At 46.3% G+C, this 11,337-nt stretch overlaps 1 protein-coding gene across 6 annotated transcripts in view; it reads right to left on the bottom strand.

Annotated features, from left to right (window-relative positions):
* ptprz1b (protein tyrosine phosphatase receptor type Z1b) overlaps positions 1-11,337 on the bottom strand; it is a 186,265-nt gene that overhangs the window by 81,778 nt on the left and 93,150 nt on the right. For all 6 annotated transcript variants that reach the window (XM_078416908.1, XM_078416909.1, XM_078416906.1 and 3 more), the window contains exons 4-8: positions 10,961-11,109; positions 7,461-7,556; positions 6,070-6,136; positions 5,314-5,471; positions 3,860-4,010 (exon numbers count right to left, since the gene is read on the bottom strand). In XM_078416908.1, coding sequence (XP_078273034.1) covers positions 3,860-4,010; positions 5,314-5,471; positions 6,070-6,136; positions 7,461-7,556; positions 10,961-11,109 — 621 coding nt within the window. The remainder of the gene's footprint in view (positions 1-3,859; positions 4,011-5,313; positions 5,472-6,069; positions 6,137-7,460; positions 7,557-10,960; positions 11,110-11,337) is intronic.

The following is an 11,337-nucleotide window of genomic DNA, read 5'->3' as shown; positions in this document are numbered from 1 at the left end:
GCTCAATTGTAATGATGTATTGTCTTTCCGTTGACTGGCTAGCATGCAACAATAAAAGCTTTTCACTGTACCTCAGTACACATGACAATAAATTAAACTAAACTAAACTGGAAGCAAGGGTAGAACATTAAGTGAAATGTGTCGGAAAAAGACTGCAGATGCCGGTTAAAATGGAAGGTAGATGCTGCCTGACCCGCTGAGTTACTCCAGCATTTTGTGTCCACATTGAGTTAAATGTTGGGCTGGAGGTGAGTGAAATAAAAGTAAGATAGATCACGGCTATAAAGAGGATATCAGATTGAGAGAGATTCCAAACAGTTTCTATTCCAAATAGGAATAAAAAGATGAAGCTAAACTGAAAGAAACAGGAGAGGGGGAAAACCTATTTGTGCACAGACTCCCAAGTCGAAGGCAAAATCATCTGATAATGAAGACCCATTCAGCTACCCTTGGTTAGTTTCAGTCAGAATAAAAGTACCACGTTTTGCCGAATGTTTTCAATAAGAGTTCAAATGTAACAGCAGGACAGGATGGCAGCACGGTGGCGCGGCGGTAGAGTTGCTGCCTTACAGCGCCAGAGACCCGGTTCGATCCCGACTACGGGTGCTGTCTGTACGGAGTTTGTACGTTCTCCCCGTGACCTGCATGGGTTTTCTGAGAGATCTTCGGTTTCCTCCCACACTCCAAAGACGAGCAGGTTTGCAGGTTAATTGGCTTGATTAGATTGTAAATTGTCCCTAGTGTGTGTAGGATAGTGCTAGTGTGCAGGGATCTCTGATCGGCATGGACCCGGTGGGCCGAAGGGCCTGTTTCCGCTCTGTATCTCTAAACGAAACTAAAATCCTCCTTTCTGAAGGGTCGTCCTTTTACTCTGAGGCTGCGCCCTCTAATCCTACACTCTCCCACTGGTGGAAACAATTTCAGGTTCCGGTGCTGCACAGGCAGGGGTTCTTACTTTTGTGCTCTGTCTGTGTTTATATTACTTTCTGTACCCTTCCAGGCAGTAAATAAGCACATTTCAAATCCTTGTTTAGTTTAGAGATACAGCACAGAAACAGGCCCTTCGGCCCACCGAGTCTGCACCGACCAGCGATCCCCGCACATTAACACTATCCTACACGCACTGGGGACAATTTACATTTATAGCAAGCCGATTAACCTACAAACCTGTACGTCTTTGGAGTGTGGGAGGAAACCGAGGATCTCGGAGAAAACCCACGTGGTCACTGGGAGAACGTACGAACAACATACAGACAGCACCCGTAGTCGGGATCGAACCCGGGACTCCGGCGCTGCAAGCGCTGTCAGGCAGCAACTCTACCGCTGCGCCACCGTGCCGCACCGCGGTTCTGGTGATTCCACTTTTCAATTCAAACGTCCCAGGTTTGAGCAAGATGTGAGAGAACGTCTTTTGGGGTTTTTACTGTCGAGTGTAGATTGATCTTCATGAAGACTCCGGTAAACCTGTACCAGTCCCACGTGATTCCCACGCACATGCCCCAACTCTGAGAAAACACTTGTCACAAGCACAGACTGAGCTCACTAAACTGGAAAAGCCAGCTCTCTGGAAATAGGTGAGGGCAGGGTGTCAGAGACATATTACACCCAAGCGTGTCGATGCTACAACTCACTGCACTGTGTGGCTTCACAAGTATTACATTCATAAGTGATAGGAACAGAATTATGCCATTCGGCCAATCGTGTCTACTCCGCCATTCAGTCATGGCTGATCGATCTCTCCCTCCTGACGCTGTTCTCCTGCCTTCTCCCCGTAACCTCTGACACCCGTACTAATCAAGAATCTATCAGTCTCTGCCTTAAGTATATCCACTGACTTGGCCTCCACAGCCCTCTGCAGCAAAGAATTCCACAGATTCACCTCCCTCTGACTAACGCTGACAGTTCTGTCAACAGGCGGTCATCAGTGGTAGCACTCTAAGACAGAAGGTTGAGGATGCAAGGAGGTGGGCTGAATGGACTGTTTCTATGCTGTAACCCCGAAACAAACAGAACTAAACAATTGCAAGCAACGCAGCGGTATGAATATTGATTTCTCTAACATCAAGTAACCCCTGCATTCCCTCTCTCTCTCCATCCCTCCCCCAACCAGGTTATTGTACTAGCTTCAGAGCCAGTCTCATTCTGCCTGTAACTCGTTTTCACCTAGCTCACAGCTAACAATGGCCTGTTCCCTTTATCATTGTTACGTTTTTGCATATCTATCATTCAATTGTTCCATATCTCTCTATATCATTGTCCACATCTCTCGTTTCCCTCTCCCCTGACTCTCAGTCTGAAGAAGGGCCTCGCCCCGAAATGTCACCTATTCCTTTTCTCCAGAGAGGCTGCCTGTCCCGCTGAGTCGCTCCAGCGTTTTGTGCCTGTCTTCGCTTTAAACCAGCATCTGCAGTTCCTTCTGACGAATTATTAGCAGCTTCCCAGCTTTGCAAACAAAATGTCAACAATTTATAGACAATAGGTGCACGGTGAGGCCATTCGGCCCTTTGAGCCAGCACCGCCATTCAATGTGATCATGGCTGATCATTCTCAATCAGTACCCCGTTCCTGCCTTCTCCCCATACCCCCTGACTCCGCTATCCTAATTTCATTTATTAAGTTGACAGGAAAGGTAAAGAGGGGAAGAAATAAAACGAATATGTGCTTGGCTCAGTTGCAAGCATTTTGTGCTGACATTCCTAGAATGATAATTATCTAGAGGCTCAGACCCTTTGTTCCACAGTAGTTTAGTTTATCATCACGTGTACCGAGGTACAGTGAAAAGCTTTTATTTTGTTACGTGCTATCCAGCCAGCGGAAAGACTATGCGTGATTACAATCGGGCTGTCCACAGGGCAGATACGGGATAAAGGTAATACCACGGGATAAAGGTAATACCTGAACACAAAGGGCAACATTGACGATCCAGTGGACAGGCACAAAGTGCTGGAGTAACTCAGCGGGTCAGGCCGCATCTAAAGGCTGTGTGACGTCGGCCATCCAGTGGAGTGCCTGGGTACCACACTCGATGAGAGATACCTTCCTTCAGCTTAGATGCCGGACGGACCAAGTGTGAGAGATCAGGTGGCATTTGAGAGGAAACCGGAGCACCCGGAGGAAACCCACGTGGTCACAGGGAGAACGAACAAAGTCCACACAGACAGCAGCTGAGGTCAGGATCATACCTGGGTCTCCAGCGCTGTGAGGCAGTAGTTCTACCAGTTGCACCACTGTGCTGTACAAGGGTCATGACAGCACGCACACTGCACCACCCTGCCTGTGCATTTACTTCCAGGGAGTCAACTTCTCTCATCTTTAGTTTAGTTTGGGAATACAGTGCGGAAACAGGCCCTTCGGCCCACCGAGTCCGTGTCGAACAGCAATCCCCGCACACCCACACTATCCTACCCACGTGGGGAGAAGGCAGGAACGGGGCACTGATTGAGAATGATCAGCCATGATCACATTGAATGGTGGTGCTGGCTCAAAGGGCCGAATGCCCTACTCCTGCACCTATTGTCTATTGTCACACGAGGGGCAAGGTAAATTTATACCCAGCCAATTAACCTGCAAGCCTGTTCGTCTTTGGAGTGTGGGAGGAAACTGAAGATCTCGGAGAAAACCCTCGCGGGTCACGGGGAGAACGTACAAACTCCGTACGAATCGAACCCGGGTCTCCGGCGCTGTAAGCGCTGTAAGGCACCAGCTCTACTGCTGTGCCACCTAGTTGACCACCAGCACACTGGCGTGTCCTATCTGTGGCACCATTGTCAGAAGGCATGGTGTCGTGCAGAGAGCAGTTAGAGTTTGCAAATGGAAACGGGTGAGCGCTGCTTCCGCAAGCGCTACAGTTTGGACCTACCTGGTTCAGGAATGGCTTCTGTCCCAGAGTACGAGGAAAAGACCTGCCCCACGAATTGTTGCTGCAGTTCCCTGTAGTTGTTCTGCAGGTAGTCGATCAGCATGACGTAGCCCGCTTGCTGCATAGTCAGCACCTCGCAGAAAACCTCCAGCTGCATAGAAACGGACAAAGAAAACTCCATCACAGCATGTGCAAACACGGAACTGGAGATGCTGGTGTACAAACGGAGACACAACGTGCTGGAGTCACCCAGCGGGTCAGGCAGCATCTTTTTAGTTTAATTTAGTTTTGAGACACAACGTGGAATCAGGCCCTTCGGCCCACCGAGTCTGCGCCGACCAGCGATCCCCGCACACTAACACTATCCCACATGCACTAGGGACAATTTACGTTGTCATAATGCCACACCAATCAACCTACAAACCTGTACATCTTTGGTGTGTGGGGGGAAACCGGAGATCCCGGAGAAAACTCACGCAGGTCACGGGGAGAACATACAATCTTCATACCGACAGCACCCGTGGTCAGGATGGAACCCGTGTCTCTGGTGCTGTAAGGCAGCAACTCTACCACTGTACTGTGAAAGTAAGCGTGCAGGTACAGCAGGCAATGAAGAAAACTAATGGCAAGTTGGCCTTCATTGTGAGGGGATTTGAATTTAGGAGCAAGGAGGTCCGACTGCAGTTGTACAGGTCCCTGGTGAGACCGCACCTGGAGTATTGTGCAGTGTGATATTGATTAAATAGCTATGTGTGTTTGTGTGTGTGTGTGTGTGTAAAGAATATAGAGGTTTGTTTTCTCTTTTCTGTATATGTCAAGCCCAAATTTCTAAGTCCAAATCCGTACTCCAAATTTGAGGAAGGATATTCTTGCCATTGAGGGCGTGCAGCGTAGGTTTACTAGGTTAATTCCCGGAATGGCGGGACTGTCATATGTTGAAAGACTGGAGCGACTAGGCTTGTATACACTGGAATTTAGAAGGATGAGAGGGGATCTTATCGAAACATATAAGATTATTAAGGGGTTGGACATGTTAGAGGCAGGAAACATGTTCCCAATGTTGGGGGAGTCCAGAACCAGGGGCCACAGTTTAAGAATAAGGGGTGGGCCATTTAGAACAGAGATGAGGAAAAACTTTTTCAGTCAGAGAGTTGTAAATCTGTGGAATTCTCTGCCACAGAAGGCAGTGGAGGCTAAGTCTCTGAATGCATTCAAGAGAGAGCTAGATAGAGCTGTTAAGGATAGCGGAGTCAGGGGGTATGGGGAGAAGGCACTGATTGAGAATGATCAGTCATGATCACATTGAATGGCGGTGCTGGCTCAAAGGGCCAAACGGCCTACTCCTGCACCTATTGTCTACTGTCTATTGCCATGCACAATAGATTATTTGCAAACTCTATTCTTTCTAAAGGTTTCATTGCTAAGATGTTTTTGAAAATACAAATGAATTTTACCTGATTTTCAGAAATCGGCACCGTCTCTTTGAACACAAACCACTGCACCGTCTCTGTGCAGGGAGGCATCGTGAGGGAACCATTGTATGTGTAATATTTGTTCGTTGTGTTTGGGAGAAGATTCAAGAAAGTGAATGGCTCCACTTCAAACTGTTTTCCTGCAAAAAGGGAAAAGCCTTGAATGACAATCCATGAGGAAAAACCATCAAGGGAGAATATTAACACCAACACAACATGCAAGCAAAAGATTCTCAGGCATTGAAACGTACTTGCCAGGAGATAAAAGGGAAGATTTTATTTTAGGGGGAAAAAAACTGCAGATGGTGGTGTATATCGAAGGTAGACACAAAATGCTGGAGTAACTCAGCGGATCAGGCAGCATCTCGGGAGAGAAGAAATGGGTGACGTTTCGACCCAAAACATCACCCATTCCTTCTCTCCCGAGATGCTGCCTGACCTGCTAAGTTACTCCAGCACTTTGTGAATAAATACCTTCGATTTGTACCAGCATCTGCAGTTATTTTCTTATACTATTTTAATTTAAATCCAATTGTTAAGTATTTCCAGTTTGTTTTTATCCTGGAAGTATCATTTAATATTTTTCATTATACTATAAAAAACATTTCTTAATGCTGTTTAATGAATTCTTGCACCAGCAATTGAATAGATATAACTCTGCGTAATTAAGGGTGTTCACGAGTCCTGTATATTTCTTGTAGCCAGGTTACGCTGACTTGAGTAACTCACAAAACTTACCATATCTGCTTACCATATCCACTCCGTGAATGATACTATCATAATTCATGTTATCCACCGGACCAATCTGCAAAATATGAGGCGTTTTTAACCATTTGGAATTTAGGATACGCATCCTAAATTGTTAGAGGCAGCAGTTTGGTGATTAAGTACAGATATGGATAATGTTAAAGGGGGCTGGCCATCTTTTTTGGCATGTCGTTTGTCAGATTGATTTTAATGCAAAGGGCGGCACGGTGGCGCAGTGGTAGAGTTGCCGCCTTACAGCGCCAGAGGGTTCCGAGGTTCGATCCTGACCACGGATGCTGTCTGTACGGGGTTTGTACGTTCTCCCTGTGACCACATGGGTTTTCTCCGGGTGCTCCAGTTTCCTCCCACAACTCCAAAAACGTGCAGGTTTGTAGGTTAATTTTGCTTTGATAAAATTGTAAATTGTAATGTGTGTGTGGGATAGTACTAGTATAAGGGAATCTCTGGTCAGCACGGATTCGGTGGGCCGAAAGGCCTGGTTCAACGCGGTATCTCTGAATAGAAGCGTGTGTAAAAGTGTTCATTTGTTATATGCATCAGATATGAACCGAAACAAAGAAATTCTTACTCACTGCAGATAGGTTTTGGGTTTATTATTGACACATATCGAGGTTTAGTGAAATTATTTTGTTTTGCAAGCTATCCAATTAAATCAGAAAGTACTATACATGAATACAATCATGCCAAACTCAAATACCATACTCAAAAATCATTTACAAGGACTTGAGGGTCTGAGCTATAGGGAGAGGTTGAGTAGGCTGGTTCTCTATTCCTTGGAGCGCAGGAGGATGAGGGGTGATCTTATTGAGGTGTATAAAATCATGAGAGGAATGGATCGGGCCGATGCACAGAGTCTCTTGCCCAGAATGGGGGAATCGAGGTCCAGAGGACATAGTTTCAAGGTGAAGGGGAAAAGATTTAATAGGAATCTGAGGGGTAACTTTTTCACACAAAGGGTGGTGGGTGTATGGAACGAGCTGCCAGAGGCGGTAGTTGAGGCTGGGACTATCCCAACGTTTAAGAAACAGTGAGACAGGTACATGGATAGGTCAGGTTCGGAGGGAAACGCAGGCAGGTGGGACTAGTGTAGCTGGGACATGTTGGCCGGTGTGGGCAAGTTGGGCCGAAGGGCCTGTTTCCACAGTGTATCACTCTATGATTCTATGACTCTAATAGGTAGTGTGAAGTCTAAATAGGTAGTCCAAATTAAAAGGTTTGTCAACCACTTTAAGTGACTTGGGGCTGATATGAAACAAATGGGAAATAAATACGAAGCTTACAGCATTGAGGACATGGTTTAAATCATTTTGCAGAAAGCGTTAATGGTTCTACTTAAATAGTTCTTGCGTTAGAACAATTACCTCAAATAAAACAGACAGTGCCTTCAGGTGGCCTTGACCCTGGACTGCATCCTCAAAACTTTCATAATGGTCTGGTTCAAAGCAGAATATTTGCATCTGGAAACACATTTATAGGGGGGGGGGGGGGAAATTCAGTCCTTCATGCATAGAACAACCATTATGTATCAGAATATGCATCACATTAGCTATTTTACATCACAATTTATTTGCACTTTTATACAATACCTGTCACTAAATATAAATATACTTCCTTACCTTTACAGCATCTTTGAATACACTTCACACTCCATTTTAGATTCAGTTCCCACACGCCAAAGACTTACAGATTTGTAGGTTAGTTGGCTTGGTATAAATGTTAAATTGTCCCTAGTGTGCAGGATAGTGTTAGTGTGTGGGGATCGCTGGTCGGTGCGGACTCGGTGGGCCAAAGGGCCTGTTTCTACACTGTATCTCGAAACTAAACTAAACTAAACAAAGGTCACAAACCACGGTGTGTTCTGCCATTTACTTTGTGCTCTGTTCAATTCCTTGTGTCCAATTCTCTGGGCAAATCACACATACAATTTTTTTAAGCACAAGTCACCTTGACTGTCAGACTGAAGAAGGGTCTCGACCCGAAACGTCACCCATTCCTTCTCCCCAGAGATGCTGTCTGTCCCACTGAGTTCAACGTTTTGTGTCTATTGTCAGATTGAAAAGTGTGAAATGCCTAAAATACACGGAGTAAACACCAGTTGATATCAACCACTCTGTGATTTTGGTTTGCTCAGTTGGGCCATATCAATGTGGGTCTGCAGAAGGGTGCAGGAAGGAAATACAAATGCTGGTTTAAACCGAAGATAAATACAAAAAGCTGGAGTAACTCAGCGGGACAGGCAGCATCTCTGGAGAGACGGAATGGGTGACGTTTCGGGTCGTGGCCTAAAGAAGGGTCTCGACCCGAAACGTCACCCATTCCTTCTCTCCAGAGATGCTGCCTGTCCCGCTGAGTTTCTGCAACTTTTTGTGTCTATCTCGGGTCTGAAGAAGGGATCTGACCAGAAACTTCACATATTCCTTTTCTCCAGAGATGCTGACCTGACCTGCTGATTTACACCAGTATTTTGTATCTATCTCGGGTCTGAAGAAGGGATCTGACCCGAAACATCGCACATTCTTTTTCTCCAGAGATGCTGCCTGACCTGCTGATTTACACCAGTATTACACCAGTATCTTTAGCCAATGCCATGGTTGAGTAAAGTATGAAACTTCCAGAAGAATATCCCTGATGTAAACAAAGCACCAAACGCAGGCTCGGCGATCGCTTCGCTCAACAGCTGCGCTCAGTCCGCATTAACCAATCTGATCTCCCGGTGGCTGAGCACTTCAACTCCCCCTCCCATTCCCAGTCTGACCTTTCTGTCATGGGCCTCCTCCAGTGCCATAGTGAGTCCCACCGGAAATTGGAGGTACAACACCTCATATTTCGCCTGGGCAGCTTGCAGCCCAGTGGTATGAACATCGACTTCTCCAACTTTAGATAGTTCCTCTGTCCCTCTCTTCCCCTCCCACTTCCCAGATCTCCCTCTGTCTTCCTGTCTCCACCTATATCCTTCCTTTGTCCCGCCCCCCTGGCATCAGTCTGAAGAAGGGTCTCAACCCAAAACGTCACCCATTCCTTCTCTCCCGAGATGCTGCCTGACCTGCTGAGTTACTCCAGCATTTTGTAAATAAATCCCTGATGTAAACAGATCTACCATGAGTTAATAGCTTGTTTTAGAGACACAGCATGGAGACAGCCCCTTCGGCCCACCGAGTCCACACTGCACATCGAACCCCCCTTTCACACTAGCTGTCTGATGTCCCACTTTCTCATCCACTCCCTGCACACTAATCTACAGAAGCTAATTAACCTGCAAAAACCCACCTGCTCAGTTTCAGTTTAGTTTATTGTCACGTGTGCCGAGGTACAGTGGAAAGCTTTTGTCGCGCGCTAACCAGGCTCTGAGACGCGGGAAGAAACTTCAGCACACCGAGGAACCCACGCAGTCGCAGGGAGAACGCGCAAACTCCACACAGACAGCACCTCAGGTCAGGATCGAACCTTCGATCATGACTACGGGTGCTGTCTGCACTGAGTTTGTACGTTCTCCCTGTGACCGCGTGGGTTTTCTCCGGGTGCTACGGTTTCCTCCCACATTCCAAAGGCGTGCAGGTCTGTAGATTAATTGGCTCCTGTGAACTGTCCCTGCTGTGTAAGATAGAACTAATGTACGGGTATTCGCTGGTCAGCGCGGATTCAGTGGGCCAAGGGGCTTGTTTCCAAACAAGGAACTCTCTGAACTAAACTAAACTTTCTGTTCCCAATCGCGTTTGTTCTGACCGATCACAGAAATCACGTGCTTCTGAATTCTGTGCACGCTCAGCTGTGGGTTACGTAGTGTCAGGTTAATCGTGCATGACAATTCTGGCAAAGGTTTTCTCATGCTTTCGAAGTTCTCTCCCCCTGGGAGTTTAGAAAGAGAAAAGAGAAAAACAGGTCAGAAGGATGAGGGATTAAGAGCTGAATGACATGGCAAAGAGCCAGAGAGTGGTCTGGCCCGAAACTAAATGTACCTAGTAACGTGAGTAACATTTGTAAACTAAAAGGCAGAAACTTCAATCGGAGGCCGACCTATAATCACGCTGATAGGTCTGCATTAGTATAGGGTGGGACTGGAGGCCAAATCTTCCTGAGTAGAAAAGTATGGCTATTGTGAAATCATTTTAACATGCTCGTGTTTATTTTTAACTCCAGTCGATGGAATGTTTTTCATTGAACATGTCAAGAAGACAAGATAGTTAAGACTAGTAGAACAGCATTCAAAAGAAACTTGGACAGGAACATAGAAAATAGGAGTAGGCAATTCGGCCCTTCGAACCAGCACCACCATTCGATATGATCACAGCTGATCGTCCAAATTCAGTGCCCCGTTCCTGCTTTCTCCCCATATCCCTTGATTCTGCTAGCCCTAAGAACTATATCTAACTCTCTCTTGAAAACATCCAGTGAATTGGCCTCCGCTGCCTTCTGTGGCAGAGAATTTCACAGATTAACAACTCTCTGGGTGAAAAGGTTTTTCCTCATCTCAGTCCTAAATGGCCTACCCCTTACTCTTAAACTGTGACCACCTGGTTCTGGACTCCCCAGACATGGGGAACATTTTTCCTTCATCTAGCCTGTCCAATCCCTTAAGAATGTTAAGGTGGGCAAGGTTTAGAAGGATATGGGCCAAAAGTGGGCAAGTGAGACGAGCTACGGGGCATTTTGGTCAGCATGGACTAGTTGGGCCGAAGAGCTTGTTTCCATACTGTTCGACTCTCTGATTAGGAATCTGAGGGGCAACCTTTTTTTGTCTACATATAGGGAGGTAGGAACATGGAACGAGCTGCCAGAGGAGGCAGTCGAGGCAGGTATTATTACAACATCAGTACAAGCAGTGGTCAGAGTTACACTAAGTACAAAGGCAAGTTTTCATCACCTCCAAAGGAAAATTTCGCCCATCGATGGTATGTTCAGAGCCCTCCGTGGCATTACACTTTCCCCAGTGGAACAACATCTTGCCTGCTTTGTACCTGGATTTCATGCCTCCACCACTGATGTAGTAATCATCTGTCAGGTTAATTTCCACTGGAACGCAAGAATAATAAAGACACCATTACAGATTCTACCAAAAAAATATCAACGGAGACGCTCCACTGGGAAGAGACGTCAGTCAGGAGAATACGCCTCAATGCTTTGTTTTCTGAGGAAATGGAAGTATTTTAAGAAATAAGATACAGCTTAATCTACCGTGACATTTTGCTGATAGTTCAGATCCAGGGGAAATCACCTCCAAAATGAAGCCTGTAGGAAGGA

This window comes from Rhinoraja longicauda, chromosome 20 (assembly GCF_053455715.1).
Source record: "Rhinoraja longicauda isolate Sanriku21f chromosome 20, sRhiLon1.1, whole genome shotgun sequence".
NCBI lineage: Eukaryota > Metazoa > Chordata > Chondrichthyes > Rajiformes > Arhynchobatidae > Rhinoraja > Rhinoraja longicauda.
Note: the sequence above shows the minus strand (reverse complement) of the source record. Positions and strands in the feature narration are given on the sequence as shown.